The sequence below is a fragment of the Podarcis cretensis genome (assembly GCF_951804945.1).
Source record: "Podarcis cretensis genome assembly, chromosome: 10".
Classification (NCBI taxonomy): Eukaryota; Metazoa; Chordata; class Lepidosauria; order Squamata; family Lacertidae; genus Podarcis; species Podarcis cretensis.
In genome coordinates this window covers 18,908,401-18,931,871 of record NC_137179.1, presented here as the reverse complement: position 1 = coordinate 18,931,871, position 23,471 = coordinate 18,908,401, and the positions used below count along the sequence as shown (strand labels likewise).

General features: G+C 44.5%; 1 protein-coding gene and 1 long non-coding RNA gene across 9 annotated transcripts in view; one reads left to right on the top strand and one right to left on the bottom strand.

The window, feature by feature from the left end:
* Positions 1-23,471, top strand: part of WNT5B (Wnt family member 5B) — a 125,250-nt gene that overhangs the window by 93,295 nt on the left and 8,484 nt on the right. For 6 of the 8 annotated variants that reach the window (XM_079992876.1, XM_079992871.1, XM_079992875.1 and 3 more), the window contains 3 exons: positions 12,816-12,955; positions 14,161-14,408; positions 22,996-23,288. In XM_079992876.1, coding sequence (XP_079849002.1) covers positions 12,825-12,955; positions 14,161-14,408; positions 22,996-23,288 — 672 coding nt within the window. In that variant the 5' untranslated portion in view covers positions 12,816-12,824. Of the gene's footprint in view, positions 1-8,452; positions 8,564-12,815; positions 12,956-14,160; positions 14,409-22,995; positions 23,289-23,471 lie in introns of all 8 variants that reach the window. The other 2 variants (XM_079992874.1, XM_079992873.1) reach the window with 2 other exon arrangements.
* On the bottom strand, positions 4,365-9,032 carry LOC307225384. Its single transcript, XR_013842958.1, has 3 exons — positions 8,877-9,032; positions 5,363-5,462; positions 4,365-4,445 (listed from the first exon to the last, which is right to left on the bottom strand). It is a non-coding gene; the product is annotated as an uncharacterized lncRNA (long non-coding RNA).

The window sequence follows — 23,471 nt, the reverse complement described above, 5'->3', positions numbered from 1 at the left end:
CGGGGAATCCATATCCATTTAATGTATGGTGTGCATATAGCCTAAGTAAGCTCTATTGAACTTTGGAAACATGCATAATATTAGGGAGCAACTGGGACTCGGTTCTCCCCATGGTTTTAAACACATTAATAGGAAATGCACCCATACCAAATAATTTTATTTCTTGATTTCGCAAAATTGATATATTGTTTGATTATAAGAAAACCTCAAAGCAGTTTACAAATATGATCAAATTTGGGCCACAGAACAGGTGGTGGGGTAGCCTCTCCCCTGCCACCAATGCTGTTTCTGAAATTTAAATCTTCCTTGGTAGAGGAAACTACCCTTTTGTTCCACAGGGGAGGAAATAACAGCTACCATTTCCCAACGATAGTAGACTATTCATGTAGGAAAGAGTAAAGCAAGAGAAGCTGGCAGGAAAATTATAGTACTTCACCATAGCTCCCTAGAGTAGTAAATGGGTTATTAAAATCATACCCAGATATGGAGGTAGTAGAATATATTTCTCATATTCTTACTTGATTTTTGAAAGTTAATAATTCTATAGTCTAGGTGGGATATGGACTGTGCTAATCTTCAATCCAAACATGGCTAGAGAAGCTACTACATGGAGCATGATTCTTGGTACAAGCTTTAAAGCATTCTCAATTTAATGGTTTCATGATTTGTCCTTTTACTTGAATTAAAATTATAATCACACACATTGTGGGAGACAAGTTTCAAAACAGATGACAATAAGGAGGAAAAATGGCAGCTGTTGGAATACCACCACTCAAGTGTTCTCTAGATTACATCTTTTGGGGTGTCCCCCTCCCCTTTATGGTTCTATTCATTTCTTTAGTTGCCTAATAAAACCTTACCTGCAGCAAATCCTTTATCTAAGGTCATAAATGCAATCAGTAAAAGAACTTATCTTGGAGAAGGATCACTTTCAGATTTTAATTGGGTTACAGCTGTCTGTAACAAACAAAACCCTGGTGCTGGGATCATACTGATGAATCTCTTGTATTCTCTGAGTCCTTTGCTGCTGGCTTCCAAAAGAAATGAGAGTTTGGAATGGAATAGGGGCACAACTGCTCTGACTCGCTATGGTCATTCCTATGTTCCTAAGCTTCTGGCAGCCAATCCTAAACACTTGCGCTGGCATGTCTTCCTGCATTTGTCTTGTAATATCCAGTGCCAAAAAAGTGATTTTGAAAAAAAGTTATTAGGCAGTCAGATGTTTCTAGTGAAACACAAGGCTATTATTATTTTTGCTGATCTGTGAACCCCTTGTTTAACCTCATATCCTTCAGCCCAACTTCTGTGGAGATCAAGTACTTGCAAGAGCATTTGCTGTTAATTCTGTTTCTATTTCTGCCCTCACCTCTTCCTGCTGTCTCTCCCTACTGTCAAATGTTAAATTGTAAGCTTCTAGTGGGCTGAGACCTTTTTCTCTTTGTGCTACCATGTGAAAACCACTCAACTGTTGTGTATATCAGTGGCACTACAATGGTACACATCCTTTGTCATCTAGGATTGGAGCGGCAATACCTCTCTGTGCCTTGTGTTTAAACATCAGTAGCTTTTTTCCATATTAAATGCATCAACATTTTTTGTCCAAGACTTCAGTCTTTTTAATTTGTTAAAAGTTACAGTACCACACTGCCAGGAGGTACTGTTGTTCTGTGTTAACATATTTTGAAAAGCTGGATGTGTTATTATTATTAAATTTTTGAATTATATTATTTAATTTTTGAATTGCTGCCCATGAGGCATCTGGAGGTGATTTGCAATATAATGAAAACATATAAAGCATTTACATTAAGCCACTCATCCAAGGCAAAAAAAAGTATTCATCTTCATCTCAGGAAACAGGAGTATAGCTTTTCTTTACATGGCTGTGAAATAGGCTAGGGAATCTCATGCCCAGGGGCAATGGGTGGGGCAAATGCAGTCTTCCATGCTTCCTTATCTGGTCCTTTAGACTCTCTCCAGAGTCCAGACCATATACTTCTCACTGGCCCTACTTTGTGCCTCTTGAGTGATTTTTCTTGCTTGGAATGTGTTCTTGAACTGTGATAATGGCTCTTGTTTGCCTGGATGGAAAATAGAGAGGAGTATGGAATCCTTTAGCTTTTGCATGGTTGGAACATGGCACACACTACAAAGGTAAGAGAATCACATCCATTGCTCTGTACATTTTTGCTTCTGATCCCACCCACCACTGCCATGCGTTCCCCAGGTTTCTCATGAGCAAATGTGGCCCTAAAGGTAAAGGTAAAGGGACCCCTGACCGTTAAGTCCAGTCGTGAACGACTCTGGGGTTGTGGTGCTCATCTCGTTTTACTGGCCGAGGGAGCCAACTTTTGTTCGCAGACAGCTTCCGGGTCATGTGGCCAGCATGACTAAGCCGCTTCTGGCGAACCAGAGTAGCACATGGAAACGCCGTTTACCTTCCCGCCGGAGCAGTACTTATTTATCTACTTGCACTTTGACGTGCTTTCGAACTGCTAGGTTGGCAGGAGCAGGGACCGAGCAATGGGAGCTCACCCTGTCGCGGGGATTCAAACCGGCGACCTTCTGATCGGCAAGCCCTAGGCTCTGTGGTTTAGACCACAGCGCCCCCCTTGTCTACATGTGCCCTGCCTTGAGCTAAAAAGGGTTCCCCACACCTCATGTAAGGCACATATCCTTCAGCTGGAGAATAACACTCAAGAGTCTGATGAACCAGACAATAGCCTGTTTCCAACCCAGACCTGAAATGTTGCTCCATTGCTCCTGATAACAACCCCAGCTTTAAAGAAACCCTTTAGATTTCTTCTGGCCACTCTCCAGTGGCGTAGCGTGGGGGGTGCAGGGGGGGCCGGCCGCACTGGGCGCAACATCTGGGGGTTAGAGTTAGGGGGCACAAATCCACGGGTTAGGGGGCGCAAATCCATGGGTTAGGGGGCGCAAATTACTTGCCTTGCCCCGGGTGCTGACAACCCACGCTACGCCACTGCCACTCTCCAGTTCAGACAAAAAAGATGGATGGAGCAGGAGACACCACTTTCATATGGTGGCTATTTGAGTGCAGCAGGAAACAAAGAGGAGTCCCCAGAATGAGCCAATGTGCAGACCAGGGGTCAGCAACCTTTTTCAGCCGTGGGCTGGTCCACCATCTGACCATGTGGTGGGCCGGACTATTTTTTTTTGGGGGGGGAATGAACCAATTACTATACCCCACAAATAACCCAGAGATGCAGTTTAAATAAAAGCACGCATTCTACTCGTGTAAAAACACCAGGCAGGCCCCACAAATAACTCAGAGATGCATTTTAAAAGCACACGTTCTACTCATGTAAAAACATGCTGATTTCCCAGACCGTCTGTGGGCCGGATTTAGAAGGCGATTTGGCCACATCCGGCCCACGGACCTTAGGTTGCCTACCCCTGGTGTAGACCCAGAAACCTTCCACTCATGGAAGAAAAGATTAAGAGGAGAGGTTTCCCTGCTAGGTGCAGCATGCAAGGAACTCTTGTTTGCAACCTGTCGTGCAAGCGCTTTTCAGTTTATTGCTCCATCCATGTTATCCTTGGTATCAGTACTGAATTCTTCACTGATGTCACAGAAGGGCAGGGCACATAATCTCTCCTTTGGAGGGAGAAGATAAGAGGGAACACAATCAGACTTTGGATAAAAGGAACTTGTAATGAAAGGCTTGTGAAAATAGAATAGAATAAAATAGTAGCTTCAGGGTAAATAGCTGCTTGGGTTTGTGTTTGCATTTGCATATGTGCATGAGTGTTGTGATTTAGGGTTATGTTTAGAGTAGACCCACTGAAATAAATGAGATGACTAAAGTGGCATTGATTTCACTGGGTGCATGACAAGGGGCCCTGCGCTATCTGATTTCTTTCCGCAGGGCCTGTAAGACAGAGTTGTTCCCCCTGGCCTTTGGCTTAGAATCAGTTTGATTCCCTCCCCTTCTTTCTTTTTCCTTTCTCCTCCTGTGAAGAGGCTGCATCCTAATGTTTTAATGTTGTATTTTAATCTTGTTTTTTAAATTGTATTTTAATCAACTTGTTTTTATTATTGGTTGTTAGCCGCCCTGAGCCCGGTCTTGGCTGGGGAGGGCGGAGTATAAATAAAATTTATTATCATTATTATTATTATTAGGGCTGTGTACACAAGACATTTTATTCTCAAAACAATGAAGACTGAGTACTAGGGTTCCCCCCCCCCCCGTAGTCCACACACAATCTAGATCTACAATAGTGCATTTTTTTGTCTCTGAAGAATCCTTCTTGAAAAACGTGTTCTATATGGAAAATAAAATCTCATTGCAGATTGATTCTACATTACCTGGAATATGTCCACTTGAAAACTGATAAAAACAGATGCAGGTGGTATCCATATCTTTCCAACGGCTAGACCTGTATCAAGACTGCAATCACCACTTCCTTCTTAACTAGGATGGGGGCTGGGACAAAATGGCATGGGAAACCTAATCAAGGCGAGGGTTTTCAAACATGTATCAGGTGACCACACCCACCCTTGTGGACTGCAGGATCTAGAATCAATCTAGATTGAAACCAACATGTTGAGGATAAAACAAAATAAAAAAATTCCTTCCAGTAGCACCTTAAAGACCAACTAAGTTAGTTCTTGGTATGAGCTTCGTGTGCATGCACACTTCTTCAGATACCAGATGTTCTCCAGATGTTCTTCAGATGTTGAGGATAAGTGTGAATGATTTTAGATTGAAAAATACCACTTTCTTATGCTACAAACAGAGTGAACACAGCCTAAGTCTGGATCCAACCCATAGTTTTTTTACATCTTCCCAGATGAAAGAATGTTTGGGAGCCCTATATGTTGGCTGTGATTGGTGGTGGTGTCACTCACTTAAGCCTCCAGTTCCTCCTCTGAAAAAACAGAGGTTTAAGTGAGTCCAGTGGTGGTGGTGGTTAAAGACAAATCATTAAAATATTTCAGACTGGACTGAGACATCTGCACTCTTCGATTTCTATGGCTCTGCTCTGAGCTCTCTCTTTTTAATTATTATTAACTCCCAAAGGTTCAGTCACATAAATACCACGTTAAGAGGCTTAATGAAATACAGTAGTACCTTGGGTTAAGAACTCAATTCATTCTGGAAGTCCGTTCTTAACTTGAAGCTGTTCTTAAACTGAGGTACCACTTTATCTAATGGAGCACGATTTCTGTTCTCATCCTGAAGCAAAGTTCTTAACCTGAGGTACTATTTTTGGGTTAGCTGAGTCTGTGACCTGAAGCGTCTGTAACCCGAAGTACCACTGTACTGTACTTCAGTCTTAGAAATAACCACAAGAGAATTGGTGCACCATGAGAGGAATTCCTGTTTGCACTCTGTTGTACCATCGTCCTATGGTTTATTACTCCCTCCATGTTGTCATTGGTTTCAGTCCCTGAATTCTTCACTGTTGTCAAAGATGGGCAGGGCACATCATCTGTCTCCCTTGGGCAAAGAAGATAGAGGGAATACAATCAGACTTTGGACAAAGGGAACTAGTGAAGAAACACTTGTAGCATGATTCAAAAATTTAAACAGCAGCCTCAAGGCAAATAGCAACTTTGGTGTGTGTACATTTGCATATGTACATGTGATTGTCAGTGGTGAAAATGGCAAAGGGAGGAATTAAAACCATCCCCTCATGCCATGAACCCAATCCTGATTGGGGTCCTCTGTGAGTATTGCAAGTTAAAAGAATACTCTAAGTCACAAAATTAAACAAAATGTGACTAACATGACATCTAGTTCATTCCAAAGAAGTTAGTTATACTGGAGTCTTTGGAGAGATTCAATCCTATGCATGCTTGTGCTGAAGCAAACTCCAGTTAATGAAGTCAGTGAAGATCCAAAGGTTCAGGCTGTAAGGCTACTTTGGAAGTAAGCACCATTGGACACAAGACTTTCTTCTGAGGAAACCTACACAAGAGAGGGCATTCTAAGACAGGGATAGTCAATGTGGACTCCCTGTCTACAGCTCCCATATACCTTGGCCATTGGCCATGCTGGCTGGGTGTGATGGAAGTTATGGTCCACAACATCTGAAGGCAGCATGTTCTACGTCTGAACATTAACTAATTTATTGATAGGTCTCTTTAAAGCAGGCTTCCTCAACCTCGGCCCTCCATATGTTTTGAGACTACATTTCCTATCATTCCTGACCACAGGTCCTGCTAGCTACGGATCATGGGAGTTGTAATCCAAAAACATCTGGAGGGCTGAGGTTGAGGAAGCCTGCTTTAAGGTTATGAGAGGATGAATGGAGGCTTCTTTGTTTGTGGCAGGTGGCAGGCTCAAGGCTGGGACAGGAGTTCTGGGTGACATGATGACCTCCAAGAGGTTGTTCTATGTGTAGAACCAAGGCCTTTATTTAGACTGGAACCCTTGTATAGGTGCCATCAAGATTTGCCAGGATTGTTATAAGGTGAAGCAAGGCAAGGTTAAGTCATCACCTGCAGGGAAAGAACAGCTAAATAATGTCACTTACTATTGACAGAACTGTAACCTGACTATTTACATATTTATTCATCTATGTCTTGCTGACTCCATTGAGGCAGGCACAAAAGAAAATGTGCATAGGATTGCTGCAAGGATTGTAGCACCATATCAAGGCCTCCTTAACTGTCTCATAAGGAACTTGTGCTCAGCACCTCATATTTTCCCAACACAGTTTCCCCTTTCAAAACTTTATCGTTCAAACTATGAACTGGAGCTCAAGGTACATCATTTAGGCTCAAAGTCCTCAGTGTTGAAGGGTCCCTGCTCCTGAACAAGATGTTTACAGTTTTGCAGATCTCCCAAACTCTTTCTTGTGGTCCAAGAAGGCTCCCTTGTGTCCAGCATCCAGAAACCAGATTCTAACCCAGTGTGTCTCTGAATGAACACATGCATTCAGATGCCTATACCTGGGACCGGCTGGCAATGCTTTTCGGTGACGTTGCGCCATCTCTGTGCCGATTCGGCATTTATTATGGAAAAACCATCCATCCTCACGCAACTTCCTTCCTCTCTAGACAGGCAGGCAGAATTTTCCATTCTACCCATCACTTCTTTTTAAGAAAAGAAGAAATCTTAACAGAAATACACCATTCCCCTCCTCCAGCACACATATGTAACAAACAAGGTTGGAGAGCTGGAAGAGGTATGGTATATAAGATGGGAATAATGCAGCCCTGTTTTTGTCAGTTGCAGATCCTGCTGTGCCTAGATAGTGTCCTTTGCTTTCCTTCGGAGAGCCAATCATACAAGGTATTTTTTGTCCCAAGGCTCATTCTGGGGCTGGCAGGTCTCACATCTGCCTGCCAGGTGTAACAGGCCATCAGGAACAGCAGGTACATCACATATGAGGCAGTGCAGCAAGCACAGCTTTGGTGCAAACAAACACGGCAGCTTTGCTGTAGCAGCTTATAGGAATCTGAAAATAAAAATGCTTCAGCGGCCCCTGAACTCTTGAGCTTTGGTGATTGATGATCGCTGCTGGTGTTTACGAGAATATCTATGAAACGTAGTTGCTTGCATACCTTGGATTGTAAACCGATCGGTTGCAGACCAAGAATCCTGGAGAGGGAAGCTTGGCAGGGGAGAAAGAAGGGAACCTTTTGGGACCCAAATTATTGCAACAGAACTTTGGCCCCAGGGCTGATCTACATCTGTGACATCTTCCTGGAGGAACCTGGTGTGTAGAGACCGTATATATGTATGTGTGATGATGACCCAACCTATAATCAGCATGATGGAGCAGGGATGCTATTTAAGATGAACAGGAGGAACCACTGATCTCATTCCTGGGAACAAAAAGACTGCTCCTAAACACCAAGGGTCAAACTACACTTAAAAACGTAATAGCAGCCTCACATGTGTGTATGTGCCAGTGTGTTTGCATGCAATTTAGATCTGCACTGCTGTGCTGGGGAAAGGGGAAATTAACCCTTTCCACTTAGTGTTGTTTCCCAGTTGGAATCCCTTTCCCACAGCTATTACTTGCTCCATGGAGCGAAATATACAGGTCTCAATACGATATGTGTGTGCGTTGCCCTGCAGGGAAAATAGCATCTTCATGAGCTTTAATGAGGAAAAGGACACAATGAAAAGGTTGCAAAAATTCCTTAAGCACTGTGGTCCTGATTAAAATTAAGTGCAGTGTGGTTTAATAGTTAGAATCCTTGGCAAACTGAAGCGCATTGGGTGACCTTGGCCAGTCCTGCCTCGCAGCTTAACCTACCTCAACAGGGTTGTTGTGAGGATTAAAGGAGGAGGGTTGGACCATGCCCACTACCTCGAGCTCCTTGGAAGAAAGGTGGGATATAACTGAAAAAAACAAATAAAATTCATCTCCTGTGATTGCTAGTAATACTGGAGAGCTGTGACCCTTATTTGCCCTTGGTCAGACAATGTGATTTGTATGACTTGTAGGCATCATCTTCAGCCTCTCTTTTTAGAAATTAAGGACTAGGGTGGCCATGGGTCCTACTTTACAGAAGACAGTCTTTTATTTCAAGGTGTCCTCTGTTCAAACAGTGTGGAATTGGATCTACCTATACTTCAAGGTAGTTGTAGCCGAGACAGATTTCATATATCCTTCTGCAATGTCCTTGCAGCACAGCATTTTCACAGTTTAAACAAGGAAAGAGTTGCCTTTGGGGGTTTAATTTGAAATGAGGTTTACTTGTGTCAGGTTTTGGGAAATTTTTCTATGCCTGTGTTTCCCCTGGAATTTGTGCATGAGGCTTGGGGAGGTTCAGGCTTTCGGGTCTGCTTTGGTTTTTTACTAGAACGCTGAAATCCACATGGATGTTTGATCTATAGACTCATCCCCAAAGCAAGATCATAAACAACAACAATAATAAAAATACTATGTCTCACCTGTAAAACATCAGTTTCAGCAAATAGTCCTTTTCAAGCTGGTGTTTCATCTGATGGCTCATTCCCAAAGTAAGTCATCACTTGATTCCACAGTCATCATTCATAACTATGAGCCAGCAATAAGGCTCAGCAGCAGCACCCGTTTTCTGTGCTGCAGATAAGCTGCGAAGATGAGGGTGCCTTTGAGCATGTGCAAAGTGCAATGTCACCTAAGAATCACAATGGGGCAGCTTCCGGATTCTCAGGCGAATTTGAGCCCAAAAACCTCTCATTGCAGAAATGAAGCACAGGATCTGTACCAGTTTAGAGACTGGAAGGGAGTATTAGGAAGTGATGCAACAGAATCTCTGGCCACGGCTTGCCTGTGGGTTTGAGGATCTGATGTTTGGACAAGAGGAGAGCCTTTGAAGTTTTGCCTGAAGTTCCCTGAGCCGGCTCTCTCCCCTCCATAAAGCCATTAGGCTCTGGTGGTGCCAGCCCTATCTCTTGCTCCATCTTGGCTGCTTTCCCCCACCCTCGCTTACATACACAAACCTCCTGCCCTAGGGGTTGGAAGGAGGGGCAGGACCGTGAGTGAGCGGGGTTATTACAGGGAGTCCTTTTGAAGAGGAGGTTTATTTTCGGGAGGAATTGCGGGGGAGCTGTTAGTCCCCTGCCATAGAGGCCAGGTCATTTCCGGGAAGGCTCTGCATGACAAAGGAAGGAGGTTTCACTCCCTTTGATCTGCCTTCGCCGGACCATGCGTTGCACACCTGCTAGCGAGCCGCCACCATGCTCTCTGGAAGGGGAGCAGAAGTGCCTCTGGGGCGCCCCCTGATGGGCTAATACCAAATGGCTTGGAGCCATCCCTTGGGGCTGAGTTAAGCCCCACCCCGCAACGATACTCCATCACTGTCTTCATCGGCTGCCTCTTTATAATGTGTGAAGCCCTCTCATTCCTAATCAGACTATCTAACCGGGTTTTATCAGTTCTCTCTCTCTCTCTGACAGTGCATTTTCCAAACCCTGCTAATAACTAGAGATACCTGGGATTGACCCTGCATGCATTTGGCTGCAAACCCTCCCCCTTCAATATTTGCACGGTGCATTCAGAAGTTAAGTCCCATTGAGTTTAATGGGATTTACTCTGTGGTAAGCATAGGATTGCAGCCACATCTGAGGTAGGAAAAGAAGGGTTTGCCCCCTCTTCCCTACTCGTTCAGTATACTACTCTGAGCAATTGGGTTGCTTGCATTATCTCCCACAATCAAAAAGTGCACCAGTGAGCATATCTGTTGTTTTACAAGGAAGGGATGGGGAGCCTGTGACCTTTCAGATCAGCCTTGCCTAACCTGGTGCCCTTCAGAAGTCTTGGACTGCAAATCCCATCAGCCTCAGACAGTATGGCTAACTGTCAGGGATGATGAGAATTGTAGTCAGACAACATTAGGCGGTCCCGAGGTTTTATATGCCTGATTTCAGGGCGAGTAATGGGTCTGGTGCACGTTAAAGGTCTATGTAAATTTCCTGCTATAGCAGCAGCCCTAAAGATCTGTAGGATCCAGTAAAGAGTTCCCATTCAAAGCTGAGTATGGACACAGTCATGCACCCTCCCTAAACTAAGTATGAATTCCAGTGTTGAAAGTGACATGACCATTGAGTGCCGCATATCCATGTCTCTGCTGGTGGAGCTGAGCTCTTTTGTTGAGTTACAGCCAAATTAGTGGATTGCCCTAATTTGGGTTTGAGCTGACTTAAAATGTCACAAATGATCCTGTGAAACCTGCTTCCCCCCACCCCCCATGCAGCTTCCATAAGAGTAGTCATGCTAAAATAGCTAAAATAGTGAAGTATTGTGGCATCTTAAAAACTAGCATTTATTGTGGCTGAAGCTTTTGTGGGCTAGAGTCCACTTCACCAAATGCATGCTAAAGTGAACTCTAGGCTACAGAAGTTTACACTATAATAAATTCGTTAATTTTTAAGGTGCCACAAATCTTCAGGTACTTCTGAAGAGATGTGATGATTTACAAAACCTTTGAACACAGTTTTCTAAATGAGTCATTTTCCATAATAGTCAGAAAGCCCATTTTTAAATATAATCTATCTATCTATCTATCTATCTTTCTATCATCTGCAGAATTTGTGTTACTCTTGACACAATAAATCTGTTGATAATTAAGGTGACCTAAGCCCCTTTGTTTTGTTTTTACAAATCTTCAGATACTTCTGAAAGGGCAGAAATGATTTACAAAACTTTCAAACACAACTCTCAAAGTGGATGATTTGCCAAGATAGTCAGAAGGCATGTGCTGTTGTTTTTAAATATATGCAGAAATTTTGTTACTCTTGACACAAAGGGTAAGAGATAACAGGAGCAGTAACACAATCTTATGCAGCCTTCTTGACAAAAGGATGTTCCTTCCAGTATGAACAAAAGGGGGGTGGGGTGGGGACCATGAAAGACATCTCCTCTCCACCTCCACCCTCCAGTTAATTTTTAAACAAGAGTTGGCTCATACTTTCCTGGAAGTTTTGCCTATTGACTTGAAGAACCTACCCATCCCCCCTTGGCTAACCTGGTTGTGCATGGCAGCAAGGGAAGAACACTCCGCAGGTGTTCAGACATTCTCTTTATTATGAACTAATTAATTGTGCTGACGTTAAAATATCTTCCAGGGACGATCCTTTGCCCCCAAATTAAGCCTTGCCAATGGGATCTCTTTGAAAGGAAGTGAGCAAGTTTTCTAGCGATCTGGTCTGGAAAGATGATATCCTTCCAGCCTCCTTCTCCATGTGTGTGTTTTGGGATGGAGTTGATGATTAGCCATGAGAGGAGCAGGGGAAGTTTCTCTGCTCTCTCTCTCCCCATTTTAGTGTACTGCTCTTCTTGTTTCTCCTCCTCCTGCTCCTCCTTTACCTCCCAACAGTATGTTGCCATGCCAAGCAACTGTATGAGTTGCTTTTGTGTAATCGGGTCAGCAGCCCTTGTAGGATTTAAACTGAGCCAGGGCTCACCCCAGAGTCTCCTTTCACCACTGTGATATGCCTAGTAATAGTAAGCTGGAGACGAAGACCTTTCCAGGAAGATAGAAGGCTTTGAGAATGCCAGGTGGTACCAGATCTGCCTTGTATCCATTTCTCCATCTTCTGGGACTGTGTTAACCATTGCACTGTTCACTAAGAGGAACTTAGCTCAAATCTGCTCACCTCTGGGGGGTTAACCACCTGAGGGAAGAGCAGCCCCGAAGTGCTCTTAAGCATTTTAGCCTCAAGGAACAAGAAAATACAGAGGAAGAATTATGTGTAAGTCAAAAGCTGGCACAGCTAACATTTCAGCACCTGCGTCCAAAAAGGGATGCTGTGTAACTTGAAAGCTTGCTGCAAGACCAGCCGGAAAGTATGCCTTGATTTGAAGGGCCCCCGTTAACCTCCCCACCTTTTCACACTTTGCTCATTTTTAACTAGTACCAGACCTCTCCTTTTTGTCGCTACTTCCCCTCCCCGCCCTACCCTTTGATGCATGCCCTGCTTTATGAATCATTCCGCCAGCCCTCCAGAGGAATTCCCTCACTTGCTTTGTGTCTCTCTCTAGTCCTCCTAGCCAAGAAGTGAATGCCTCTGAGCATGTGCAGTCTGTAAGTGGAATCTACTGCCACGGTTCGTGCCACCCACCGACCTCTCCCATCTCCGTGGGTGGGTGGAGATGCAGAAGGGTGGGCGGCCTGGGAGAAGATCTCCGGCGCGTCTCCAAGCCCAGCAGGTCTCCAGAGACGCCCTGCGCGGTGGCTGGGGAGAGGGGGCGGCGGAGAGCAAGCGAGCGGCCAGCCTCCCTGCTGCTGCTGAGATCCCTCCTTCCCTCCCACCTCGCCGGAGCTGCTGCGCCCCCTCCCTTCCTCCCTCCTCCTCTCTCGGGCTGACTCCCCTCCTTTTCATTCCCTTCCCTTCCTTGTCTTGCAGGGAGCCCTGATGTGTCTCAGCCTAGCCGGGCAAAGACGCGGGAGCCGCGGGAAGCGCACCATGCCCGGGACGCGGCTGATCCTCAGCCTGACTCTCCTCTGCGGCTGCACGCAGCTTCTGGTCGAGGCCAGCTCCTGGTGGTGAGTGAGACCCAACGGGCGATGCCCGACTTACTTTTTCTCCCCTTTGTCCTGTGTTTGCGTATTTTTTGGAGGGGGCCCCGAGGAATGGTGAGGGAAGAAGCCAGGCACGAAAAGGGACGCCTTCTCTCTCCAACATCACCAGCACCTCCGCACTCACTCCCCGGGGACGGATAACGCACGTGGAGTTTCCTCCTGGCCTTAGTTAGAGGCTGTCTTGGGGACTTGGGATTTTGGGGAAGTCGTTTAACTGCCCCTCCCGTTCCTGGTTTTAACAGCATCTTTTGCAGACTCTCTCTTCAGTTCGCCACTCGGAAGACACCCAGTGCGCGCGTTGGGAGCAGTGTGTGTTGTTGGCGCCTTGTCTTTTCTGCAGCAAAAATCTCTTTTTCGAAAAAGCCCCTTTGAAAGTACTTCTGATAAGTAAGGGGAACGGACTGAAAAAGCACATTTTCCCCTCTCAACAGATGCGACTAACTAGCTACGCTTCCCTCTCTTGGCTTTTTCGTTTTCTCTTTTGCGTCCATCCTTGTCCTGCCCGGACTAAGTGACACCCTCAGTTCCGAGCGCATCTCCTGGAAGTTAGTTCCGTTGTAACCAGTAGGAGTTTTTACTTCCAATGACTTAAAAATTGCCAGCATTTGTGGAGAACTCGCTTGAAAGGGCGGCAGGGTCTATGTTGTGACTTTCTGTCACTTTCTGGGCAGCGCCTGGCACTCTTCTGTTATTAAACCAAAAGTCCACATGGAGACTGTTTTTTTTCCAAAGCTCGGAGCAAGGCAGGCATTTCCTGATGAGAGACCCTAAACTGGTGTTTGGTGGGGGGGGGGGGTGTGCTGTCGGTTCCTGATCAGTTGTAGGAAACTGTTGGTTCTCCCATTTAATTAATTCCAGAAGTGTGGCTGTGTTAGTTTATGCATCCCATGTAGGAGGCTGATGCCTTATAAGGGGGGGGGGGGGGCTAGTTAGCTACTTTGAATCCTCTTCCCCAATTAGGGAAGTCTCTGCCACTTGGCTCTTAAGAGGTTTCTTTGTGAGTTCCCCAAGCAGGGTCTCCCCCTTCCAGCCCTGTCCACATTCTGTTGGAAAGACAAAGCCTCAAAAACCAAACTGTGGCTGCAAGAGACAGACAGGACAGAGAGAGACAGAGAGTTGGCCTGAGATTGGATTGATTGATTCATCATGGTGTTGGTTTCTCATTCCAGGTCATTGGCTATGAACCCAATCCAGAGACCTGAGATGTACATCATTGGCGCCCAGCCTGTGTGCAGCCAGCTGCCAGGGCTTTCCCCGGGGCAGAGGAAGCTGTGCCAACTTTACCAAGAGCACATGGTGTACATTGGTGAGGGGGCCAAGAACGCCATCAAGGAGTGCCAGTACCAGTTCCGGCAGAGACGGTGGAATTGCAGCACAGTGGACAACACGTCTGTGTTCGGCAGGGTCATGAGCATAGGTAAGTGAGAGTCCAGGATGGAGAGGGTGGGGTGGTGGTTCTAAGGATCATGGGAGGTGTGATGGAGATGAGAAGGTGTGGACTGGGAGGCATCAAGAGCAACACCTGGGGGAAATGGGGCTCCCAAGAGCAGAGGTATCTAGAACAAGAGTGATGGATGGGAAACCTGCAATCCTTCATAGGTTGCTGGACTCCAGTTCCCATCAGCCAGCACAGTCCAGTGGTCAAGGATGATGGGGAGTTCAGGAATCCACCTAGTACTCATGGGAAAATGTGGCGTGATTTTTTAGAGTAACCTAATGAAACTTGTAACACATGGCATGATAAAAGTCTGTCATTTCATCAGGACAAGTTATTTGTTGTTTACTGTGTCAATAACTGTTTTCTCAAAATTTATCTTCTGTACCATGAAAATAAATAAAAACTATTTTTTAAAAGGATGATGGGGAGTTGTAGTCCGGCAACATCTGGAGGGTCACAGACTCCCCATCATTGCATTAAGAGGTTGGGTAAAGCAGTAGAAGTGAGTGGGGTCCACCATTAAGGCTAGAGCTACTTTGAGGATATCATTACCTGAGAATATGGAAGTAGGAAGGTGATTTGCACACGGGTGCAAGCATGGTGCACCAATGAGAAGAGAGATGGGTTGTAGGTGACATGAGTATCACATGCAGGATGGAGCAAATGGTGTTAAAAAGTCATGGGAAAGCCAGTTTGTATGAGAGAGGTGGGGGAGCAGGTGGAAAGTAAAGGGGAGCCAGCTAGCTTCCAGGTAGCACTGGTTGGAGAAAGGAAAGGAGATAAGATTAATGCTAAGGGGAAATGGTTGTGGGTGGTTTGTAGAGCCAGGGAAACCTGCATGGAAGAAAAGGGTGTGATTTCATATAGTGCTTGATCAAGTGCTTGAGGAGTAGCAAAGATATAGTGATAGATACAGTACTTTCAAAGACCAATCAATCCTTAATTCTGCTGTGCCCAATTTAAAGTCTACTCCTCCCTCTTTCAAAGTATCTAAACATAACAGATCTCACTCTTGCCTCAGGCTTCACTATTAAATAAATTCCTAAAATGGGCTTCCTCAACCTCGGCCCTCCAGATGTTGTGAGACTACAATTTCCATCATCCCTGACCACTGGTCCTGCTAGCTAGGGATCATGGGAGTTGTAGGCCAAAAACATCTGGGGGGCTGAGGTTGAGGAAGCCTGCCCTAAAGCATTGATCAAAGATATACCATGAGTTACAGCTCACTACCTTTTTGAATACAAAGGACAAATGGACTGAACCGAAACTGTGAGTCATTGAAACTTGTCTGTAACACCCTGCTGGTCAATGTGTCATGTACTAGAAGTGTTAAAAGGTTTTCTGATTAGAGATGGTATTGTCTGAAATTACTAAAACATTTGCATTGGAAAACCTCCCTTGTTTCCTCTAACTACATAGAGCAGCTACCTTTGCATTCTGCCTGATGAAAAGTTATGTGAAGCTTAAAGAGTGACATGCTAGAAATCCGTCCCACAAGAAAGGAACCCACTGCCAGTCAGGGCTTCCAATTGTGTGAGACATGTCCTTTATGTACTGCACAGGTGTGCAGTATAGACACTGTTTTGGAAATGGCCTTGTGGAAAGTGGACCTAAGGGATTGTTGCATTGCTTGCTGTCTTACCTATTTTGTATCTCTTTAGGCGCTTATTGTTCACAGTATTTAAAATCAGATGCACTCAAAAATGTCCAGAAGACATAAGCTCTGTAGTCAAACAACTGACCTCTTATTCTAAATGTGTTGGGGAAATGCACTCTGTACATTGCTCAGAGTCAACGTTACTGGATGTGCTTATCATTATCATTGAACCTGGTTCCATGATTAAGCTCTGGCTGTATCTACACTATTGGGAAGGGTTCTAGAACTTCCCTGGGTATATTATTCAGTTATCCACCTGTTTGGAAGGTCAACACACGTCTGGAACTTGGGGCGGAGAAGCAGGTTGGAGGTTTCAGCAGAATAGCAGTGTATGGGTCCCATGCTGTGGAATACTCTTACAGCAGAGATTGGGCTGGCATCTTCCTTGTTTTTGACTTTCAGGCGTCTCTCAAAAACGCTGTTTAAGCATAGAAGTATTTGCAGCTGTTTACGTTTTATTTTTGATCAGCCAGTCACCTTAATGATTATCTGCATTTTTTTAAATGGTCTTTTAAGTTTTTATGTTGTACACCAACCTGATATTTTATGATATGGCAGTATAGAAATGCTTTTATAAACAAATAATGCAAGTGAAATCTGCAACCCACTGATCTCTCTTCCTTTAGTTTTCTCTCTCTGTTGTCGGATTACTCAGATAGGGAAGCCTTATTTGGAAATTCCACTTCATTGTCTTACAAAACCCACAGACCATTTGTGCCCTACTTGCCTTCTCTCATCTCCAAAATATGACATGCAGTCCCTTTGCTTCATTGGGCAAGGAAGGAGGGGAGGCTGAGCAATCGCTTTGCTTTCTTTCTCCATCAGTGGAATCCTGGAACCTGCCCACCATGAGAATATGGGGCATCTCCAGGGTGCCATCTGCCCTGCAGTAAAGAGGTTCATTGACAGGCCATTTCAATACTTGAACTGAGGTGTGAGGTGGAGACATTGTTCCAAACCCTTTTGAAATGCAACCCTCCGCTGACAAGAAATGGGGAAATCCGGGCTCAGGTTTGATGTGTCCACTGTGAGGATAATAAAGGAAAGGTGTTAAAAACTACAGCCTCCTTTTCTCAGGGTTTTCCCAGAGCTGGAAAAGGCCCCTTGCAAGGCAGCAATATATTCCTTCAGAAATTCTCCTTAACATTCAGAGGAATTGAAGTATGTTTTGAGAAAAGGTGGTTGTTGCCTTTAGAGTATTTATTTCTCACTGATAAACCTCCTCTTTGTAATCAGTTTCCTGGTTTAGGATACCTACATTTGATTGGATGGCTCTCATTGGTTAATTAAACATCAGCAATAATGGGCCATGTTTTAATTTTGAGGATATTTTAGGAAAATGCCAGTTATCTTAAAATATCTTGCATTGTTCCCCAATAATTAATAATTAGACTGAAATCCTATAGCAGGGAATAAGCCCTATTAAGCTCAAAGGGAGTCACTTCTGCTCTGTGTAGATGTGAGCAGTTAATCACTTACATCCAGATTCCCTTCCAGACAATGAGCTGAAAGTGGATTAAATTCACAATAAAAATATAGCCAACCCCATAAAGCAATGCAACAATATTATAACCTATACACCACACACACTTTTTGATTAAAATAATATTTAATGTGTGTGTGTGTGTGTGTGTGTGTGTGTGTTTTTCAGTCCTCTTAGCGTCTGTACTTTAAATTCAAAATCTGCAATGGCTAGGCTACAGATTACAGTGAAACTTCTTGCTGTACTTTCTATTCCCCACAGGGACATTTACAAGTGAATGTTATAAATGTTTACTCTGAAGCAAGTCCCCACTGAGTTCTGTGATTACAGCATACCTAAGATGTTTTCAGAGTCTCTTGTCTCTAATCCCATTGGAGATAAGTAGATCTAAGCGTATGATCCTAAGTGCATTTGCAAATGAACATCAGAGGTCATCTATATTGTCAATTATTCAAATAACATTAGGTTACACAATGTTTTCCTTTAAGTTTCCATAGCTCAGTGGTACAGCATCTGCTTCACATGCAGAAGGTTCCAGGTTCAATCCCTGGCACCTGAAATATCCCCTGTCTGTGGCCCCGGAGAGCAGCTCTCAGTCAGTGAAGACAATACTGAACTAGAGGGTTGATAGTGTTGAGAGACAATCTTGCGCAGTAGTTAGCATGTTCAACTAGAACTTGGGAGACCAGGGTTCAGATGTTCAGCTGTGAAGCTCGCTAGGTGAGCTTAGGCCATTCACTGCCTCTGAGCCTAACCTTACCTCTCAGTGTTGTGGATGAAATGGAGATATGGGGAGGGAGAGGCAAGTATGGTTACCTTGAGCTCTTTGAGGGAAAGGTGGGATACAGAAATGTAATAATAAACAAACAACAATGAAACACGTTTACAATAAATTATACAAAAGATTATTTATTGGTTGTTTTATTAATTAAAAATATTTATATACTGATTTTCTCTTAAAATGTCCCAGCTGGTTTACAATAAAAAGTTCCTCATTATTTAATCATAAAAAATACAATAATGCAATTTGATCAGCAGAAACTCTGACTGGCTGAAACAATTCATATAATTCCTGTAAGCTACATGGGATATATGTGCATAGCAGCCAATGCTGATTACCTAGGAATCCGCATAGCAGACTGGGGATTTTTCCAGCAAAATGAAGGTGTGTGTGTGTGTGTGTGTAGGGCTGGTACTGTCCATATAAGCCTAATGTAAATAAATGCATGCACATGGGTTTTGCAAGCCATTCTTGTATCACAATAGAATCTTGCAAAACCCCTCTGTGTGTGAGTATATATGTATTTACATACAGTACTTATACGATGTCCTACAACAAGTTCTCAGGGTGGCTCAGGCCAAGAAGTAAAACAATTAACAATTCAATAATGGTTGAAAGCAAAGAAGTATAAATACAGCATAAAAAACAGGCATGGAGGATAAGACCAGCTTAAAGTTAGGACTGATTAAAAGACCTGATGAAAATGAAAAGGTATTTGGCTGGTGCCAAAATATCACCAGAGCCAGTGCCTGGTGAGCTTCCTTGAGGAGGGTGTTACAGTGGTACCTCGGGTTAAGTACTTACTTCGTTCCAGAGGTCCGTTCTTAACCTGAAACTGTTCTTAACCTGAAGCACCACTTTAGCTAATGGGGCCTCCTGCTGCTGCCACGCCACACCACCGGAGCACGATTTCTGTTCTCATCCTGAAGTAAAGTTCTTAACCCGAGGTAATATTTCTGGGTTAGCGGAGTCTGTAACCTGAAGCGTATGTAAGCTGAAGTGTATGTAATCCGAGGTACCACTGTACTTAGCTGGAGTGGCATCAGGGAAAAGGCCCATTGCCACCTTTGATGCCTCACTCAGAAGGGAGTTCTTGGGAAAAGCACATCTGAAGAAGATACTTCCAGAGGAGCACATTCTTTTGCATGTCTCCTCTAGAGATGGTGCATGAAATAAGGTGCATAATTCTCTGTGGTGATAATTCTTCTTTAAGAGCTTCTGCGTGATTACATGCTCCAGGAGTGGGGAACCTTTTTTAGTTGTTATTGAGGGCCACATTCCTTAGGTCAGAACTTTCTAAGCTCTTCATCTTGCTGGCACACTTTTTAGACATGCATCATTTCGCGACACAGTAATTCAGTTTTACTAGGAAACCGGAGGTTAGATTAATCCCTTTCCAGTCCTGGGAGGAGTGTGGGGAGCATTTGTGTGACACACCTACATGCTGCAGCCGATACATTAACATGTCACAACGCACAGTTTGTAAAGCTCTGCCTTAGGAGTTAATTTGTCAGGGGCCTGGGCCGCATTGCCATTTGTGAGCTGGACTGAAACCAGCAGTGGTTGGGTACTGAGTAAAAAATGAGTGGGAAACACTTTCTGCCCTCTCTTTTCTCACACTCTGCTACCCACTTTCCCCACTCTTTTCTTCCTCACCCAGCAGGCTACTGGGGAATTATTGCCAGACCCAAAGGTCTGAACTGATCTCCTGCAGCGGAGTTTTGAAATTAAGTCAAGGGCCACAATTAACCCAAGGATTGCAGGTTGCCCACCTGTGACATATACTCCGCTTGAATGTTGCACCTTGCTTAGCTGCTCAAAGAACTTAAAACAGTAAGGAGAGCCCTGCTGTATCCGACCCAAAGCCTGACTTTTTCTGTTCAACATTCTTCTTTCCAGTAGTAGCATTCTGGGAAGCTGACAAAGTAGGATATGAAGGCAACAGCACTTCCCACTTGGTTATTCCTGAGAATCTGGTAGTTACGAACACACTGCCTCTTTGTGGCTAATAGCCGTGATAGGAACTCTTTAAAATCCCTGAACAATTTCAGTGTTTATTTTACTTCCAAATATCCCGCAGGACATATTTCTTTCCTTTGCCTTCTTGAGGCGGCTGAGAATGAAGCAGAATGGTAGGAGCCACAATAAAAATGTGACGTGAATACTTACAATTTAGTGTGATTCAGCCACTGCAGGAGGTCTCTCAACCAGGGCTGTGTCGTGCCAATAACTGAGCAGATCCACACACTTCCTGGCTTATATGGAGCCCAGCCTGTCCTTTGTTGTATCCAAAGCATGGAGTCAATAAGAGGTCCCAAGGGAAGTTAACTCAAAGGAACAAGGATGAGAGGATGTCTGATGAAGTAAAGGAATCATAAACCATCTGTCTCCCTGCTGTCATTTCTACCCAAAGATACCAAAACCTTGAGTAATCATAAGGCATATCTGAGGGGAGGAGTGACACATTCTCACTCCTTTTAAGATCAGCAAATTCAAACAACAACACACAACTAAAGTGGTTGCTCTGTCCATAGCAACAGCAAAATCCCAATATGGTGCATTCTTGGGCGCCAGTGCACATACAGAATTATGCACAAGCTGAGATTGCTCCCGTACACAGATAGTGATTCACCCACAAAACTTTCCCTAACATTCATCCAGGGCAGCTCCTGCTCATATGGAGCTCTGTGCACAAACACGTAACTTTGGATCTGAATGCTAGTGTCAATATTGAGTAATACTATTGTTGTGGGATATTTGCCAACTGGTTTCCTGTTGGAACTGGTAGGAGACGTGGAAGTTAGAATTTGGGGCGAAAATGGGCTTGGCGGTGTCAGATCTGGGTGTCAGATGTGTGTTTAAACCCAGATCTGCCACAAATCACATAGGCAATGGGCTGTGTGTGTGTGTGTGTGTGTGTGAGAGAGAGAGAGAGAGAGAGAGAGAGAGAGAGAGACCAGATTGAAGGAGCAAGTGTTGCATGAGGGTGGGAGCTGGTTGTTACCCTCTCCTATGGCATACAAGCTTGGTTCATTTTTCACCACTAGTTTCAGAACCCCCGGGGGGCAGAAAAAAAGCCTGGGGATTGGGACTAGGGGGATGTAAATATATGGGTTGGTGTGGGGGAGACTTCAGTGTGGCTAGAGTGGTGGATTCAGAGATAGACCCATGCTCAACCCCCCACCCCTTGAGCTATGAAGTTTGGCCTATCTTTCAGTCTAACCTAACTCACAGGGAGAGGGAGGAGAGTACTGTGAGATCGTACTGGAGGAAGGATCTGGACAAAATATATACTAAGCTGGACCGAATCCCTTCCCGCTTACTTTCTGTGTGATTTTCACAGATGCACGTAAGCAAATGGATCTGTTGTTGTAAGTTCCTGTGGTTTCGCCCCAAAGGAGCCTGGTCAACCTTCTGGTCTTAGAGTAAGATGGAGGGTGGGGCTTATCATTATCTATAAAGGTTGTCTGTGGAATTGTCTGAAAAGAGGGGAGAGGACTCAGTGAGAACATAACAAGAGCCCTGCCAGATCAGAGCAAAAGCCCATCTAGTCAAGCATCCTGTTCTTACTGTGGCTAGACAAGTGTGTGTGGGAAGCCCACAAGCAGGACTTGAATGCAGCAACACTCTTCTAATTTGTGATTCCCAGCAACTGGTAGAAGAGCATGAGAAGAGGCTGCTGAATCGGGCCAAAGGCATCTAATCCCAACACTCTTCTCACAGTGGAAAACGAAACAAGGGACCCTCCAGACATCCTTTTTATTGCTCATTCATGATTATTTATGCTCAGGATGGTATCAGGGCAGTTATACACAACCCTATTTTCAATACTGCAAAAGCTTTGTGGCAGACATACAGCTTCATTTCCAGTTGGTGCATAGCTTCTTGCTGAAAACCTGTAACTTTTCATACCACAAATGTTCCAGGGTTTTGTTGTGGTTGTGCTTTAGTACAAGAGTGCCCCTTCAGACGCCAATCATGTGGTAACGTTGGAGAAGCATTGCAGAACAACTAAGAAAGTGGAATAACTTGTAGCCAGTCCAGTATAAATCCACCACCAATTTACTGTTATTTTATCAATGGCATGTTACGGAATACACCTACAAAACAGAAAAAGGCACCAGTCTAGAGATGCCCCAAAATAAACTTGACAGTCCTTATATTAGCTAAGGTAGAAATTAATTTTGGGTGGTGTGCTATGCAAATAGTCAATAGAACCCAAATCGAGCTATTTTACCTAGCAGTTGGGGGGATTTTCCTTCAGAGAACAGAGTCTCATCTTCATTTGGTACAAAATTCTGAACTTACATATGTTTTCTTAGAAGACCTACGGGTACAGGGCAGTATATAAATAATAATAAAAAGTAAGCCCTACTACATACGGTGCATACACTGCATACAGTGGGACTTACTCCCAGGTAATTGTGTATGATTGCAGATGCACTGAAGGGGTTGGAACTGAGTACTGTTGTAGGTGATTCCCACACTGAACTTACTTGCATGGAGGGATGATGGCCTGGACAATTAAATGTGTGAGCAATACAGAACTGCAGAAGCTTGCGTTGCAGTATAAATCCCCAGACCCTCAGAGCCTCTATTAACTGAGATTTATGTATTTTTGTAACCTTCCCATTCTCTACGCCAGGTAGCCGAGAGACCGCATTCACTTACGCTGTTAGCGCTGCAGGGGTGGTGAATGCCATCAGCCGTGCCTGCCGTGAAGGGGAGCTTTCCACCTGCGGTTGCAGCCGGACAGCCCGGCCGAAGGACCTGCCCCGAGACTGGCTTTGGGGCGGATGCGGGGACAATGTGGAATATGGCTACCGTTTCGCCAAGGAATTTGTGGATGCCAGGGAGAGGGAGAGGAACTATGCCAAGGGATCCGAGGAGCAGGCCCGCACACTCATGAACCTACAGAACAACGAGGCCGGCCGCAGAGTAAGATCCTTTTTTAGCACTTTCTCTTTGGGGAAGAGGCAAGTTTAGATTGTAACCAGTGTGTTGTATTCTTAACAATGAGACCAGTTTATAAGACCCAACAGTTTATCTGAACCTAATAATAAATGTCAGTAAACAAACCAAAAGCACACGGTTCAAGCATCTGAATGCTAATTATTACAC